The sequence below is a fragment of the Erinaceus europaeus genome, chromosome 12, assembly GCF_950295315.1.
Source record: "Erinaceus europaeus chromosome 12, mEriEur2.1, whole genome shotgun sequence".
Taxonomy (NCBI): Eukaryota; Metazoa; Chordata; class Mammalia; order Eulipotyphla; family Erinaceidae; genus Erinaceus; species Erinaceus europaeus.
The window spans coordinates 25,462,866-25,480,558 of record NC_080173.1 but is presented as its reverse complement, the minus strand read 5'-3'; the positions used below and the strand labels follow the sequence as shown (position 1 = coordinate 25,480,558).

The 17,693-nt window shown below is 40.9% G+C and overlaps 1 protein-coding gene across 9 annotated transcripts in view; it reads left to right on the top strand.

Annotated features, from left to right (window-relative positions):
* The window catches only part of ATXN7 (ataxin 7), a 178,071-nt gene that overhangs the window by 141,315 nt on the left and 19,063 nt on the right, over positions 1–17,693 (top strand). For all 9 annotated transcript variants that reach the window (XM_060202974.1, XM_060202971.1, XM_060202972.1 and 6 more), the window contains 3 exons: positions 6,956–7,208; positions 9,525–9,790; positions 10,914–10,996. In XM_060202974.1, coding sequence (XP_060058957.1) covers positions 6,956–7,208; positions 9,525–9,790; positions 10,914–10,996 — 602 coding nt within the window. The remainder of the gene's footprint in view (positions 1–6,955; positions 7,209–9,524; positions 9,791–10,913; positions 10,997–17,693) is intronic.

The following is a 17,693-nucleotide window of genomic DNA, read 5'->3' as shown; positions in this document are numbered from 1 at the left end:
CCACCCATCCCACCCCCTATAGTTGGAGAGCCAGGGGGCTTGAACCAGGATCCTTGTGCTGGTTCCTGCACTTTGCATTATGTGTGCTTAACCTGATGCACCATTGTCTGGCCCCTTGGTTTTTCTTAGTAGCTGTCAGCCACCTTTGCCTGTGCTTGTTGCATGATGCCCATTGAGAATGGTGCGAATTTATACTGTGCTCATGAATGATAATATGCTATATTTTATTTTGGCATGTATGAAATTGAGAGCTGAACACCAAACTTTTTTTTTTTCAATGTGGTACAAGAGACTTTGCCCAGGCCTAAGTTCTTTTTTTTAAAGTTTTTTAAAAAAATATTTATTTATCCCCTTTTGTTGCCTTGTTGTTTTATTGTTATAGTCATTATTGTTGTTGTTGTTGGATAGGACAGAGAAATGGAGAGATGAGGGGAAGACAGAGAAGGGGAGAGAAAGATAGATACCTACAGACCTGCTTCACTACTTGTGAAGCAACTCCCCTGCAGGCAGGGAGCCAGGGGCTTAAACCGGGATCCTCACACTGGTCCTTGCGCTTCACACCACCTGTGCTTAACCCGCTGCACTACCACCTGACTCCCCCAGGCCTAAGTTCTTATGCATGCACATTAACACTGAGCTGCCTCCCTGGCCCATCTATCTTTCTTTCTATTTTTAGAATGAGAAAGAGAGGCCAGGAATCAAGCCCAGACCGTCATGTATGTGGGACTGGTGCTCACCTGCTGAGCTACCTGCCTGTGTGATAGGTCTTTTTTTTTTTTTTTTTTTTTTTTTTTTTAAGTTTGAAATACGTGCTCACTTCAGCACATACGGAGTCTGGATCAATAAAGGGCTGAAAAGTGAAATGCTTCTAGTATAAATGACTTTTTTTCTTTTTTCTTTTTTTTTTTTTTTTTTGCCCCCCAGGGTTACTGCTGGGGCTTGTTGCCTACACCATAAATTCACTATTTTTTTTCGCTTTTGTTGACCTTGTTGTTTTGTGGTTGTTGTGGTCATTATTATTATTGTGGTTGTTGTTGGGTAGGACAAAGAAAAATGGAGAGAGGAGGGGATGACAGGGAGGAGGAGAGAAAGACAGACACCTGCAGACCAAGCGGGGGGCTTGAACTGGGATCCTTGAGCCGCCATGTGTACTTAACCCACAGTGCTACCGCCTGACCCCCAGTATAAATGCTTTTAAGTCACAGCTTTATTTCTTTTAGGTTTGTACCCTCCATTTTTATTTTTATTTTAAAAAATAGTTTATCTTTAGTTATTTTGAAAGCAGTATTTATTAGTTTGTGTCTTAATCAAATTTTCTTTTTTGTTTGTACCTAGATACTAATATACATGTATATAATCTCAGCATGAAGCCATATTCCAAGCATTCTTGAACGTATTCAATTTGGAAAGATGTAAAGCTGTCCTTTCTCCCACCCCCCCTTTTTAAAAGAATTTTTTTAAATTTCTTTAATATTTATTTATTTATTCCCTTTTGTTGCCCTTGTTGTTTTATTGTTATAGTTATTATTGATGTTGTTGTTGTTGGATAGGGCAGAGAGAAACGGAGAGAGGAGGGGAAGACAGAGAGGGGGAGAGAAAGACAGACCTAAAAGAATTTTTATTAATGGGAAAGTGTGAAAGAGAGAGAGAAGGGAAAACTTGCACCGCTCTGGTATTTGCAATGTGTGGGATTGAACTTGGGACTTCATGGTAGAAAGTTATCCACTGCACTGCCTCCTGGGCCACTCACCAACCTTCCTTAATTATGTTGCCCTCTCTTCCAGTTGTGTCACATATTCAAACCACAAGGGGGAAGAAACTTGTTGAGTCCATTTTGCTTTTCTTCAGGTGCTCATTTTCTCCCCCTCAGACCTCCACATCTCTGTCTAGCACACACATATCTCATCTGGGGCTTTTTTTTTTTTTTACTCTCTGACTGTCCTTTTTTATTATTTATTTATTTATTCCCTTTTGTTGCCCTTGTTGTTTTATTGTTGTAGTTATTGATGTTGTTGTTGGATAGGACAGATAGAAATGGAGAGAGGAAGGGAAGAAAGAGGGGGAGAGAAAGACAGACACCTACAGACCTTCTTCACCACCTGTGAAGCGTCTCCCCTGCAGGTGGGGAGCTGTGGGCTCAAACCAGGATCCTTACACGGTCCTTGTGCTTTGTGCCACCTGTGCTTAACCCGCTGTGCTACCGCCCAACTCCCTCTCTGACTGTTATCTGTGTTTGTCTCTGTTGGGTTGCCTGTCTCCCTCTTGCTAAAACAATTCAGAATGTCTTTCTCGGGGCCAGGTGGTGGCGCATCTGGTTGAGTGCACACACTATAGTGCACAAGGACCCGGGTTCGAGCGCCTGGTCCCCACCTCCAGGGGAAATGCTTTGGAAGTGGTGAAGCAGGTCTGTGGGTGTCTCTCTGTCTCTCTCCTTCTCTAGCTTCCCTCCTCCTCTCAATTTCTGGCTATCTATCCAATAAATAAATAAAGATAATAATTTTTTTTAAAAGAGAATATATATATATATATATATATATATATATATATATATATATATATATATATATAAAAGAATGTCTTTCTCCTTCAGGGAAAGAGTGTGCTTTCCCTGGGATGGAGCCAGACCTGATAAAGAAAAGTGCAAAATTCAACTTAGACTCCTCACTAAAGCACATTGCAGTTATGCTTAGCATCTACCAGCCAGTTTGTCCATATTAAAAGTTTATACCCATGACTCCATGCCTTGCCCATTTCTGTTTGATCTAGGGGGAAACACTACAAAGGAAAAAAACAAACAAGCAACCTAGTGGGGGTTGTATTGTTACATGGAAAACTGGGAAATGTTATGCATGTACAAACTGTTGTACTCACTATCGAATATAAAACATTAATTCCTCAGTAAACACATTGAAAATAAATAAATAAATAATAGAAGCCCACTTTAGAATCTCATGCAAAATAAGGGCTTACAGTAAAAGGGTGAGGAAAATTTAACTTTTTTTTTTTTTTTAAGAATTTATTTATTCATGAGAAAGACAGGAGGAGAGAAAGAACTATCCATCACTCTGGTACATGTGCTGCCGGGGCTCGAACTCTGGACCTCATACTTGAAGTCTAGTGCCTTAGCAACTATACCACCTACTAGACCACGAAAATGTAACTCTTTAACTCAACTGTGATCAAATTTTTCTATGCAAAAATACATCATGACTTTTCTGACAACCTAATACTTTTTTTTTTTTTTTACTTTCTTGTGAAGGGAAAGTTGATTACTGTACTTTCCAGAAAGTAATTTGCCAGAGCAGAATGCGAAGAAGCAACTTAATTCAAATGTCTGGCAAAGGGTCAGAGAGACATCTCACTGAGTAGGGTGAGTGCCTTGCTCCATGTTTTGTTCATATCTGAGCCGTGTCACCTTCTTGGAGGTGCCAAAGCACTTAGGGAAGCTCCAGCTGTTATCTCGATTTCTCTCTCCCTCTCCCATGCCCTCTCTAAAAGAGTAACCTAGGAAAATAAGTGATAAGAACTTAAGATGAAGTGTTTTAGTCTGAAGCTATTATACATGAGACTACCAGAAATATGGGATATGGGCACAACGCTCAAAATTTCTATCAGGGACACACACACCACAGGAACCTATCAAAAGTGGTAGCACAATTTTACATAGGCTAGTTAAGAGTGTGTGTGCACAATGTGTATGCATGTGTGCATGGCAGTTTACCTTGGAAAGAACCCTGCATTAGCTTCTAGAAGTGGGTGTCACATGAGCTATAGCTTGGGAGTTACTTTGGCATGGTAGAAGTAAAGTTATCTGGAATCTACAAAAAGCTGTCACAGCATATGTGGATGGTGTGACTCTTAACACCTGTGGTAAGCTGAGGTGAATGGTAGATTTTTTTTTTTTAACAGTGGGGTAGTTTTGAACAAAAATTAAAAAAAAATTTTAATACTTATTTGATAGGACAGAGAAATTGAGAGTGGGGGGAGATAGAGAGGAAAAGAGAAAGAAAGATAACTGTACCACTGCACCACCACTTGTGAAGCTTCCCCTCTGCAGGTGGGGACTGGGAGCTTGAACTCGATTCCTAGTGTATGGGGACATGTGAGCTCAATTGGGTGTGCCGCCATCCATCACCTATTGATGTATTTCATGTATTTACATGACGAGTTCAGCCAAGTATGCTTTCCTGTGTTCATCTGGTACCTGCAAACAAAGTCTTGGCAAATGTTAAGTGCAGATTTTCATTATACACAATTGTCTCTTAGTATAGCAATAACTTTGGAATAACTTATAACATTCCCCAAACAAGTATTATGATATAACTTACTGCATTTAATTAAACTGAATTTTTTACTCCATTTGCTGTAAAGAAAATACATTTAGATACACTTGCTTGAGAATGCTGATAGCAAGGAATAGGGTAAGTAGTGTACATTCTTTGAAGTCAAAGTTCGAATTGGAATTTCCCCACCGTTTGTACTACAGACATAGTACTATTCCTTTAGCACATTGCCATCACAAGATGCTCTCTTTGAATAAATGAATAATCTTAACATTTAACTTTTTTAATGTATATCAGAAATATATACATATATATGGCATATATGAAACCTATTATTCATAGGTGCTATCTCTGAATCGAATGTGGTTCACCTGAGCCATCTAGAAAGAGATGGGGGTAATTAAAGTTGGTAATTTCAAATGTTGCATAAACATTATTTTAAGTGGCTTAGGTGAAAATGATGAAAGCAGTTTACAGTTGCTGGAAATTTGGGGAGTACTAGTTGAGGACATACAAATTGTAACAATGCACAAATTGTAACAGTGCGCTTTATTTGAAACCTTGATTAAATATATAGAGAAATGCCACCTAGCAGGCAGGCTGTTTGTTGTTAATGGTTCTTGCCGCATTAGCCTAGATTAGGCTGTCAATTTCTGACTGCACAGCAGAGCCATGTAGGGTAGCTTATACGTCTAAATGGCCAGGCCACACCCCAGCCAGTTAAATCGGTATCTCTGTAAGTGGGAATTTAGGCAAGAGTATTTCTATGTGTATTTGTGTGTGGAGATGAGGCTGTGTGCATTGGTGAATGTACTACTCCTAAGCTGCTTTTTCATTCAGATAGAAAAATACCATAGCACCTGAACCTTCCTCAGTGCCATAGGGCCTCCCATGTGGTCCCAGGGTTTGAACATGGACCATGTGTATGGTAAGGCCCTTGCCCTGCCCTGTGACCAATTGTTCCAGCCTACAAGTCAATATTTTTATGCTTATGTTTAAGCTCATGCCAATGAGTACACACGGTTGAGAACTGCAGTGTAGGACCATTTTAAAGCAGTTCTCTTCACACGAAAAGTTGGAGGAATCATGCAAATGTTTTACTGAGGTGAGTGGTGATAGGTTTAGAGGATATGAGGGGGGAGTAACCAAGACAAGGATCAGGGAGGGTCTGTCACTCAAGATAGGAGACAGAACTGTAAGCCGATTCTTACAGCTCTGACTGACAAGTGCTGGTATTTGGAAGTACTCAGAATATTTTGGGATTAATGAGGAAAAAAGCCTGAAACTAAATAAATGAAATTAAAAAAAAGAAAAAGAAACCAGGTGCCAAATTTGAAAACTTAGTAAACTTTCAAGTTTTGATGGCAGGGTGTTGACTTATCCAGTAAAGGACACACATTATTCTGCAAGAGGATGTAGGTTCAAGCCCCTGGTCCCCACCTGAAGGGGGAAGCTTCACAAGCAGTGGAGCAGTGCTGCAGGTGTCTTTCCTCTATCTCTCTCCCTCAGGTAATTCAAGAACACAGGTAATAGTAACATATGTGCTCTACCAGGTGCACTGCCACCTGACCCCCATCTAAAAATAAGTCACCCCCAAGTAGTCAAACTCTGGCATCTACAAAATGAACCATTGGAAATAAACCTTTTAAGAGACAAGTATGGTCATTGACTCTAATATGCTTAATTTTGTTAATAGACTTATACTTTTCATAGCCTGCTAAGCAAATGTTAAATTGTAATACATTTTAGAACTTAACAGTTAAGCAAATGTGTCATTTGAAACATAGGTTTAATTGAAGGCAGTTACCAAATTACAGTCATATGGTACTTGAGTGGATAAAACTACCAAATAATTTTACTTGTTTCAGAAAATAGCATTCTTCATAAACTATTTAGCATGATTCATTTTACTCTAAGAAAATCTGATTCTCCACTGGGTAGATGTATTTTCAGTTAAACCTGTGTAGTCTGTACTTAATCATGAATTACTCCTTGGTTTGAAAAACAGACATAGCTATTTGTGGTATTTTTGTCTTGCGCCTTTGGCATCTTTGTGGTGTGAACCGGAGCTGTGCCATCTGTAGTCAAGTGAGATTATTTTAAAAAGGGACTGAAATGATTCACTGGAAAATTTCAGCACAGATTCTTAAGGAACGATAAGATAACCCTAGAAACATTCTTCTTTGGTGTCATATGCTGGTGGGTAGTGACGGGGTGGGGGGAGGATGAAAGTACAACTTGTTTTTTAACATTTGGCTACTTTGAAAATTGGAGAGGTATTATGGTAGAAAGAAAGAATATCATGCAGTGTCAGTTAGCAGAGCTCTGCATATGAATGAATAATCTCAGTCTCTCTGTCTTCTCTCTCCCTCTCTCACTGGAACCAGTGAAGTTCATTTCTAGTATGTTACATTCTATAGTCTCAGGTTTTGAAAGGCTGTTTTAGTTCCTTATGGCTATGTATGATAAACTTATTCATGCTAAGGCATTCTAAGTACAAAAGGACCAGTACCTAGAATCCTAGTCTGTGAGACCTAGATAAGTCATTTGAAAGCTGCAGTTACTTTTCCCTTAGTGATGCTTATTTTAACCCAAGTGTGTTGCTTTCAAGGGACTTTTCCAGGGTTCTGTTAGAAACTTGCCTGTTACATTGTGTCTTTTTTCCTTTTCAGAAAGAAGACATAGTTCATCCAACAAGCCTTCCTTAGCCGTTCCTCCCACTGCAGTATTTTCCTTCTTCCCTTCTCTGTCCAAAAGCAGAGGAGGCAGTGGTAGTGGAAGCAGCCGTTCTTCCAGTGGAGGGGTTCTAAGTACCTCTTCATTAAGTTCCAAGTTGCTGAAATCACCCAAAGAGAAACTGCAGCTCAGGGGGAACACCAGGCCAATGCATCCCATTCATCAAAGTAGAGTCCCCCATGGTAGAATGTGAGTATGGCCAAGAGGGTTCTTAAAGCTAACCTGCTGGGACTGGAACTGTGTACACTAGTAACATCTGAGATCATCTGTGAAGCCTTGGGTTGGGGGGAATTCATGTGTGTATTGTTGTTTCTTTCCCTCCCCTGCCTCCTCTCCTCCCCTCCCCTCCCCTCTCCTCTCCTCCCCTCCCCTCTCCTCCCCTCCCCTCTCCTCTTCCCTCCCCTCTCCTCTCCTCACCCCTCCTCACCCCTCTTCTCTCCTCTCCTCTCTTCTCCTCTCCTCTCCTCGCCCCTCCCTCTTCCCCTCCCCTCCCCTCCCCTCCCATCTCTTCCTCCCCTCCCTCCTCCTCCTCCCCTCGTTTCCCCTCTTCCCCTCTCCTCCCTTCCCCTCTCTCCTCTCCTCTTCTTCTCTTCTCCTCCCCTCTTCCTTTCTTTTGCCTATCACATCTAAGAAGTCTTGAATAGTAGTAATAAGGTTAACAATGCTTAACTCATGATATTTTGTTGTATACCATCCCTGTTGAAACAGCTCTCTATATACTGTCAGTTGTTATATCATGCCAGTGAAATGGGTATTGTCATTCCTCTTTTCCAGATGGAGAAGAAAACATAAAAAGGTTGAGGAGTTTTAACCAAAGAACATTAAAGTTAAAACCCTGCCTCCATCACTTCCTTGCAGTGGGCCATGGATATGGTGCTTTTTTCTCTTAGAGTCTAAGAGGAATAACCACTGTGCAGTTATGGGGAATAGTAGTTAATATATGAGCCAAGCACTTGCTTAATGGCTATCCAGAGGAGACAATGAATGAATGGCTGCTGATGCTTCTGCTGTTGCTGTTAACTATAACAGCAGAAGTTAAAACAATTCCCAGGTGCTATTGTAAGTTTTTTTTTCTGGGGCCTGAAGAGACAGTAGGGAACTAGCCCTTCTTTTCTTCAGTCTTGAGTTCATATCACAGCAGTGATGAGGAGAGAATAGAAGTTCACACCCACCAAGCAAGATTTTGACAGCTTTCCACAGTGGATTTCTAGATTCGCATCCTCCCTGTGGCCATTTAAGAGAACAGCTATCAACTCCTGTAGACATGTTTAGTCTAGACATGGCATCCCTCAGCTGGTAGTGGTAGGTGTTTTGTTGTTGTCGACGTGTTTGTTTTTTGTTTCTTGGGTTGTTTGTTTTGTTTTGTTTTTGCCTTCTTCCTTTTGTAGGCCATACATCTTAGTCTTTAGTCCTAAAGTCTGATAACCTAGTTAATTTCAGTGCAGTGTCCAGCACCTGTTACTGCTCAGACATCTTGCCAGCTGGGAGAGGCCACAGCATCTTGCATTTTCTCTGCTGCTGTCAGCCTGTTCAGGTATAGCTGTTTGGGGCTGTTTGTCTTGGTTGCTAAGCCTCCAGCCTCTGCTCATCTGTCAGAAGTGCAAGTAGAGCAAGCTTGGCTTTAGTTCCTAGTGCTGTCCGAAAGCCAAAGAAAATGCCAGTGCAGTATGTAAGTCACTCACCAGCTTAGCAGCTGTCAGAGCACCGATTGCACTGAACAAAGTTTACAAAACCTCATCAATCCAGATCTTTCTTTGGACTTGGGCTTCAGAGGGAAGCCAGACCAATTGTTAGCTTCTTTTCTACTGACATTTGCCACCCAATTGGTATTGTTAGTCAGATTACAAGACAAACTGGCTCTTTGTTAGTGGCACAGGTATTCAGTGCTCACCAGCCATGTGCCAGGTACTTGTGTTCCAAGCTCCTATCAGAGTTCTCCTTCAGGGACTGGAGACTGATCACGTCAATGACACATCACATGCTAATTCACTGACAGAAGCAGAGAGCCTTTTCTTGAAAATTGTTAGACTTGTCTGACTTCTTATAAGTCATCAATGACATTCCTCGGAAATAATTCTGAATGCTCATTCAGTTTACCTTGTTTTGCTGAACTCATTCTTTAAAATGACACTTCTCAGAATATACTGCTAGAAGATTCTGGAGTTAGTTTTCAGCCTTTTCAGGTTTCTCTTCTTGACAGGAGTTAGTTATATTATGTATCGGGTCTAGGCTCACATAGTTTCATGTGTAAAATTGTTTTGGGAATGATAAAAGGCCGGGGAAATTAAATGGTTCCCTGGGGTTTTTTGTCTTGTCACACGTATTTATAAACTGAGTATGTGTGCACTTCACTGAGTTTTCTAAATGGCCTTAACAAGTACGCTAAGATAACTCTGGGAACCTAACTCTATGCAGTCCACAAATAGACCAGGCTGTGCCCTCACCCCTACATGCGTGTGGCTGCTGGGCACTCAGGTGCTGGTATTCTTACTTCCCCTGTGACAGCATGACCGTGACCCCCTCTGTCAAAGTGGAAAAGATTCATCCGAAGATGGATGGCACACTACTGAAATCTGCGGTGGGGCCAACCTGTCCTACTACTGTGAGTTCCTCAGTCAAGCCTGGCCTTAACTGCCCCTCAATACCAAAGCCAACCTTGCCTTCACCTGGACAGATTCTGAATGGCAAAGGGCTTCCTGCACCACCAACTCTGGAAAAGAAAGCTGAAGATACTTCCAATAATAAGAAATTTTTAAATAAAAGATTATCAGGTAACTACATTTTTAGTCATATTTCAGTGTTCATAGGGCTCTCACGGAGGACTAAATGAACCATTATTTGTAAGTCCTCTTTTTTTTTTTAAATTTCTTTATTGGGAAATTAATGTTTTACATTCAACAGTAAATACAATAGTTTGTACATGCATAACATTCCCAGTTTTCCACATAACAATACAACCCCCACTAGGTCCTCTGCCATCCTTTTTGGACCTGTATCCCCCACCCACCCACCCACCCCAGAGTCTTTTACTTTGGTGCAACATGGCAATTCCAGTTCAGGTTCTACTTGTGTTTTCTCTTTGGATCTTGTTTTTCAACTTCTGCCTGAGAGAGAGATCATCTCATGTATCCATCCTTCTGTTTCTATCTTATTTCACTTAACATGAATTTTTCCAGGTCCGTCCAAGATCTGCTGAAAACGGTGAAGTCACCATTTTTTATAGCCGAGTAGTATTCCATTGTGTATATATACCACAACTTGCTCAGCCACTCATCTGTTGTTGGACACCTGGGTTGCTTCCAGGTTTTGGCTGTTACAAATTGTGCTGCTAAGAACATATGTATACACAGATCTTTTTGGATGGGTGTGTTGGGTTCCTTAGGATATATCCCCAGGAGAGGAATTGCAGGATCATAGGGTAGGTCCATTTCTAGCCTTCTGAGAGTTCTCCAGACTGTTCTCCACAAAGGCTGGACCAATTGTAAGTCCCCTTTTTAGGACTGGCCAGCTTCAGCTTTTGGAGGAAATTCATCTGTAAGCTTATCCTTCTTGCTCTTGGTTTTAAGGAGCGTGTGTGCATGCGCGTAATATAATTTAATAGAAAAATAGCTCTCTAGTGGCACATTTCTAAATGGAGTGTCAAAGCTGTAAACAGCTCAAGACATCTCTTTCCTGTCATCTCATGACCATAGTTCCTCAGTCTCAGGCCGCTTTTCAGTGTTCACGTGTTATATATTTCATATTTATTGATAATGTGATAGAATTTATTGAAGTGATAGAATTTATTCAAGTTGAATTAGTTAAATTAGTCTGGTGATTTCTCTCATATTCTTATTTATAAAATAATGAAGGAATATTTGAAAAACTAATTGTAAATGTCTGTGTTTTTGACAGAAAGAGAATTTGATCCTGACATACACTGTGGGGTCATTGATCTTGACACCAAGAAGCCCTGCACCAGGTCTCTGACATGCAAGGTAGGTGACTTCTAGGATGGAGCTGAACATTATGTGAGGCACAGGAGGTTGGGACTCAGCGCATTGCTCCCAGAGTCTGTAAGCTAGAGAGAACCTGATGATCTATGGATTATTCTGAATTTTCTTACTGGGGAAATAATTTAGTTCAGAAACTCTTTTTTTCTTTTGCCATATAATCTCATTCATATGAGGCAGAATCAGCCTTTTAGTGGTGAATTTTATATAGTATATACAAATTTTGACTTACTGTGATACACACTTGAAAAATTATAATAATGTATTATTACGTCAATAGGATAAGTATTTGAAAGAATACTGAGAAGCTTTTCAGAAGTTTCTTTTATTATTATTATTTTTAATTTAAGAAAGGAGACATTAACAAAACCATAGAATAAGAGGGGTACAGTTCTGCACAATTCCCTTAACCCGATCTCCATATCCCATCCCCTCCCCTGATAGCCTTCCCATTATCTATCTCTCTGAGAGTATGGACCCAGGGTCATTGTGGGTTGCAGAGGGTGGAAGGTCTGGCTTCTGTAATTGCTTCCCCGCTGAACATGGGCGTTGACTAGTCGATCCATACTCTCAGTCTGCCTCTCTCCTTCCCTAGTAGGGTGGGGCTCTGGGGCAGCAGAGCTCCGATACACATTGATGGGGTCGTCTGTCCAGGGAAGTCTGGTCAACATCTTGCTGGCATCTGGAACCTGGTGGCTGAAAAGAGAGTTAACATACAAAGCCAAACAAATTGTTGAACAATCATGGACCTAAAGACTGGAATAGTGCAGATGAGGTGTTGGGGTGGTATTCCCTGCATGCTCTTATGTACTTTTGCTTTCAGGTATATATTTTTCCCCTAGTTTATGAGCATGTGTGAACCTATGCTCTATCTCAGGGGACCTGGACTATATCTAGGTTTGGGGACTTTATTGGGGAGTGGTCCACCTGGAATGGAATTAGAGAATATTATGAAAGGAAAGGTCTTACCCGAGTGATGAAGCTGAAGGGTTGTCATTCCACACCTGAAGTCTCTGGTCACAGTCTGAAGTGAAACATGTTGTGGTGGCACTCGTTGCGTTGATTAGGTTGCGACCCACGGATGCAATATTATTTGATTTGAATTGAGAGCAGCATGCAGGAAAGTGGGCCCCACCCTAAGGTTCCAGGACTGGGGAAAAATATAGGCTCTGTAGTGGAAATGTGAGGTTCCTGTTGTCTTAGGGTTCAAGAAGACAGTGAATAGTTATTGTTATCATCACCTTATTTGGTGGTTGGGTTAACTTTGGAAAGTCCCTTTGCTAGGGTTTGGGGTATAATACCCAGCATCTTGTATATAGCTGTGCTACCGGTTGCTTCTGTTTTCCCTGGTCTAGGCTTTTGAGAGAGTCCACATATCAAAGACTCAGCCTATGTATTAAAAAGACTCAGTCTGTGTTTTAAGAAGTTCTAGACATATGATCAATATTTCCCCTCTCATATTAGTTAAACAGTGGTTTATATGTTTACACTTTAATAGGAATGTATATAAACACCATTCCTACCACCAAAAGACTGTGTCCCATCCCCACCCACCCCCACCCCTACCCCCTGTTGGCGCCAGGAAGCCCAATGGCCACCCTCCCCTTCACCACAGGGTTTTTACATTGGTGCCCTGCTCTCAATTTAATCAGGTCCTGCTTTTAGTTTCCCTTTCTATTCTTCTTTCTCAACTTCTGTTGATGAGTGGGATCATCCCATACTCATCTTTATCTTTCTGACTTAGCTCACTTAACATAATTCCTTCTAGCTCTGTGCAAGATGGGTCAGATAAGGTGGGCTCATAGTTCTTAATAGCTGCATAGTATTCCATTGTATATATGTACCACAGCTTTCTCGGCCACTCATTTGCTGTTGGGCACCTGGGTTCCTTCCAGGTTTTAGCTATTATGAATTGTGCTGCTATGAACATAGATGTACACATATCTTTTTGGTTGGGCATTATGGAATCCTTGGTGTATATCCCTAGGAGAGGAATTACTGGGTCATATGGAAGGTCTATGTCTAGCCTTGTTCTCCGGACTGCTCTCCAGAGAGGCTGGACCAATTTATATTCCCACCAGCAGTGCAGAAGGGTTCTTCTGTCCTCAGAGCCTCTCAAACATTTGTTGCTGCTGTCCTTTTTTATGTATGCCATTCTCACAGGAGTGAGGTGGTATCTCATTGTTGTCTTTATTCGCATTTCTCTGACAATCAGCGATCTGGAGCAGTTTTTCATATGTTTGTTAGCCTAGATCTCCTCTGAAGTGAATATCTTGTTCATATCCTCTGCCCATTTTTGGATGGGGTCATTTGCTTTTTTGTTGCTAAGTTTGCTGAGTACTTTTTATATTTTGGTGATTAGTCTCTTGTCCGATGTTTGGCATGTGAAGATCTCCCATTCTGTGAGGGGTCTCTTTGTTTGTGTGATATCTTTGGCTATGCAGAAGCTTTTCAACTTGATGTAGTCCCATTGGTTTGCTTTTGCTTTAGTCTTCCTTGCAATTGGGGTTGTTTCATCAAAGATGTCCTTGAGGTTTAGGTGGGAAAGTGTTTCACCAATGTTTTCCTCTAAGTATTTGATAGTTTCCGGTCTGACATTCAGGTCTTTGATCCATTTAGAGTTGATTTTTGTTTCTGGTGAGATAAGGTGATTCAATTTCATTCTTCTGCATGTTACAACCCAGTTTTCCCAGCACCATTTATTGAAGAGAGCCTCCTTCTTCCATTTAATACTTTGGGCCCCCTTATCAAAGATTAGATGCCCATAGCAGAAGTTTCTTTATCCTAAGTAGGCACCTGTAATTCCTCATAAAAACAGAGGATAAAAACTTCCCAGCGTAATTTGAAGCAAATATAATTACGCCCATTCAGATAAATGACCCTCCATCCCACAAACAGCTATCTTCATTTTACTATGTTTACATAAATCATCCTCTTGATTTGATTTGTCAAACTGTCTGTGAGTCTTCATTATCAAAAGGAATCATATTATCTATAATTGGGAGCAGAAACAATCCAGAAAAAGTAAAACAGTGAGAATTGCTCCGGATTTCAACTAGAGGGGTTATAAGGGAAAAAATAAGGCTTGTTTTTATTGGACTTGCTGAGTCAGTTATCTCTCTGCGGAAACTTCTGTGCTTGATAAATCATGGTCTTTTTTTTTTTTTTTTAAGTCTCAGAACTATATTCCCTTTTGTTGCCTTTGTTGTTTTATTGTTGTAGTTATTATTGTTGTCGTCGTCATTGTTGGGTAGGACAGAGAGAAATGGAGAGAGATGGGAAAGACAGAAGGGGAAGAGAAAGAAAGACACCTGCAGACCTGCTTCACTGCTTGTGAAGCGACTCCACTGCAGGTGGGGAGTTGGGGGCTCCAACCGGGATGTTTATGCCGGTCCTTGCACTTTTGGGGCACCTGCGCTTAACCCTCTGCACTACCGCCGGACTCCCCTGGTCTTTCTTTTTTAAAATATTTATTTATTTATTTATTATCCCTTTTTTTTGCCCTTGTTGTGTTATTGTTATAGTTATTGTTGTTGTTGTTATTGATGTTGTCATTGTTGGATAGGAAAGAGAAGGGGAAGACAGAAGTGGAGAGAAAGCACCTGCAGACCTGCTTTACCGCCTGTGAAGTGACTCCCCTGCAGGTGGGGAGCTGGGGGCTTGAACTGGGATCCTTACACTGGTCCGTGGGCTTTGCACCAAGAAACCATGGTCTTAAAAGTTTTGTTTCTAGGAGCCAGGTGGTGGAGCCCCTGGTTGAATACACACATTACAATGCACATGGGCCCTGGCTTAAGCCCTGAGTCCTTACATGCTGGGGGGAAGCTTCACAATTGGTGAAGCAGTGTTATAATTGTCTCTCTCCCTCTCACCTATCCCTCTCAATTTCACTCTGCCTCTATCAAAATAAATATTTTCTAAAAAGTTGTTTCCATTAAGTAGTTTTGTATCCAGAAAGATAATGTTGTATACTAGTCAGTCTCTTTCTAAAAACTTCTTTAGAGAAATTCAGTATAACTGTATACTCTACTGTAGTTTAAATTATACTGACTTAAGACAAGTTCAGAAATTTTCTTTGCCTATATATGAATGTTTTTAAATGTTTATAATTGTGGATCTAATTTATTTATTTATTTTATTTTTGCCTCCAGGGTTATCATTGGAGCTTAGTGCAGCACTACTAATTCACTGCTCCTGGGGGTCATTCTCCCCCCCCCCTTTTTTTTTTCTTTAATTGGCTAGGACAGAGAATTTGAGAGAGGAGGGGGAGATAGAGAAGGAGAGAGACAGATAGACACACCTGCAGACCTGCTTCACTACTTGTGAAGTGGACCCCTGCAGGTGAGGAGCCACGGACTCAAACCAGGATCCTTGTGCAGGTCCTTGTACTTCGTATTATGTGTGTTTAACCCAGTGCACCACCACCTGACACCCTTCCATTTTTTTTTTTTTTATTGGCTAGGACAGAGAAATTGAGAGAGTAGGGAGAGTTAATTTTTTATTTCATTTATTTTCCATTTGTTGCCCTTGTTGTCCTTTTATTGTTGCTGCTGTTGTTATTGATGTCGTCATTGTTGATTAGGACAGAGAGAAATGGAGAGAGGAGGGGAAGACAGAGGGGGAGAGAAAGATAGACACCAGCAGACCTGCTTCACCGCCTGTGAAGTGACCTGCAGGTGGGGAGCCGAGGGCTTGAACCGGGATCCTTAAGCCAGTCCTTGTGCTTTGTGCCACGTGCTCTTAACCCGCTGTACTACCGCCTGACTCCCTAAATTTTATTTTTTAAAAGGCTTATTTATAAAGGGCTGGGGAGACCACTTAATGGTTGTGCATAGAGACTTTTAGGCCTCACGCAACAAAGGTCCCAGGTTCAGGCCCCAGCACCACCATAAGCCACAGCTGAGCAGTATTCTGGTAAGATGTGTGTGTGTGTGTGTGTGTGTGTGTGTGTGTGTATGAGAGAGAAAGGAAAGGAGGGAGGGAGAAATAGCAGAGAGAATGTACACATGTGCATTGGTCAACTGTGGCATGTAGCAACACTGGGGATTGAACCTGGGACCTCTTCAGCCTCAGACATGTAAGTCTGGTGTGCTATGTATCTCCCCGGTCCTGGTTCTTAAATTTTGAAAACACTTAAAAAAAACAAATAAAACAAGTTTAAAAAAAAAATGCTGTGACTTTGAAACTTTGTGTGTCTGATAGTGAAAAAAAAAATAGTTGTTCAATTATGAATCTGCTTTGCTATGTGTGTAGTCCAGGTTCTGACCGTGGATCCACCCCGCTGGGGTAGCTCCTTTTCTGTGGTTTCTTTCTCTTCTCCCTCTACCTCTTTTTATCTGAAAAAGTTGGACCTGAGCAGTAAAGCCCTGAGGAATGACTAAATAAAACTAAAATAGAAGTAGTAGTATACAATTTACATACTTAAATGTAATGATTCTTTTGTTTGATATTTTCTCTTCTTTTTTTTTTTTTTTTGAAGATTTTATTTATTTATTAATAAGAAAGATAGGAGTAGGAGAAAGAACAGACATCACTCTGGTTCACGTGCTGCTGGGGATTGAACTCAGGACCTCATGCTTAAGAGTCCAATGCTTTATTCACCGTGCCATTACCTGGACCACTACCTGATATTTTCTCTAAAATGTCAATAGGTGCTACTAAAAAGTTTGTATGTTCACTGGAAAGTAGAGGTGGTGTAGAGATGACTTCAAGGCATGAGTGGGCTCCCCGCCTCAATGAGTAGCCTGTTTATGTATATTTCTCTGGGGAGTGTCCCCAGAGACCCTTTAGAGGGGCTCACAAAGTATTAATAATCATTGAAATATGCCATTCTGAAACTGTCATTTGGGGGGGTTAACTTTTACAAAAAAATATTATCTTCTAAAATCGATAAAATTGTTGATATGCTATTTAATTTTTACCAAAAATTACTTTTGAATAATTTTATCAGATGAAGAGCCAAGCAGTAACGCACCCCCTAGAGCATGCAAATCACCATGTACGAGAACCCCTGGTTCAAACCCCAGTCTCCCCTTATAGGGAAAAATTTTGAGTGGTAGAGCAGTGTTGCAGGTCTCTCTATCTCTCCTCTATTTCTCTGTTGCTATCAGGAAAAAAAAAAATAGATAAAATTAAAAAAAAAAAAAAAGACTGCCAAGAGCAGTGGAGTCTTCCTGTAAGCACCAAATCCTAGCAATAACTCTAGGGGCTATTGCATCCTCCTACCACCACCACCAAAAAAAGTCAAGTTCTACTCTAGTAAATCGTGGGGGGAAAATTAATCTTCAAGATTGGAAGGTGTTTTTGCTTAGTATTTTCTTACTTCTAATTTAATGATAGTTTGTAGTTTTTCTTAGAACAGTGGGCTAATGGGTCTGAATTTTCAGGAAGAGGGATAAAGAGTGTCTTTCCTTCTTTCTTTCTTTCTTTCTTTCTTTCTTTCTTTCTTTGCCACCAGGGTTGTCACTGGGGACTTTGTGCCAGCACTATAAATCCACCACTCCTGTTAGCCACTTTTCCCCTTTCTTTATATTTTTAATTGGATAGGATAGAGAGAAATTGAGAGAGGAGGGGGGATACAGAGAAAAAGAAAGGAAGGAAGGAAGAAGGAAAGATAACCTGCAGATCTGCTTCACGACTCGTGAAGCATCCCCTCTGCAAGTGGGGAATGGGGGCTTGAACC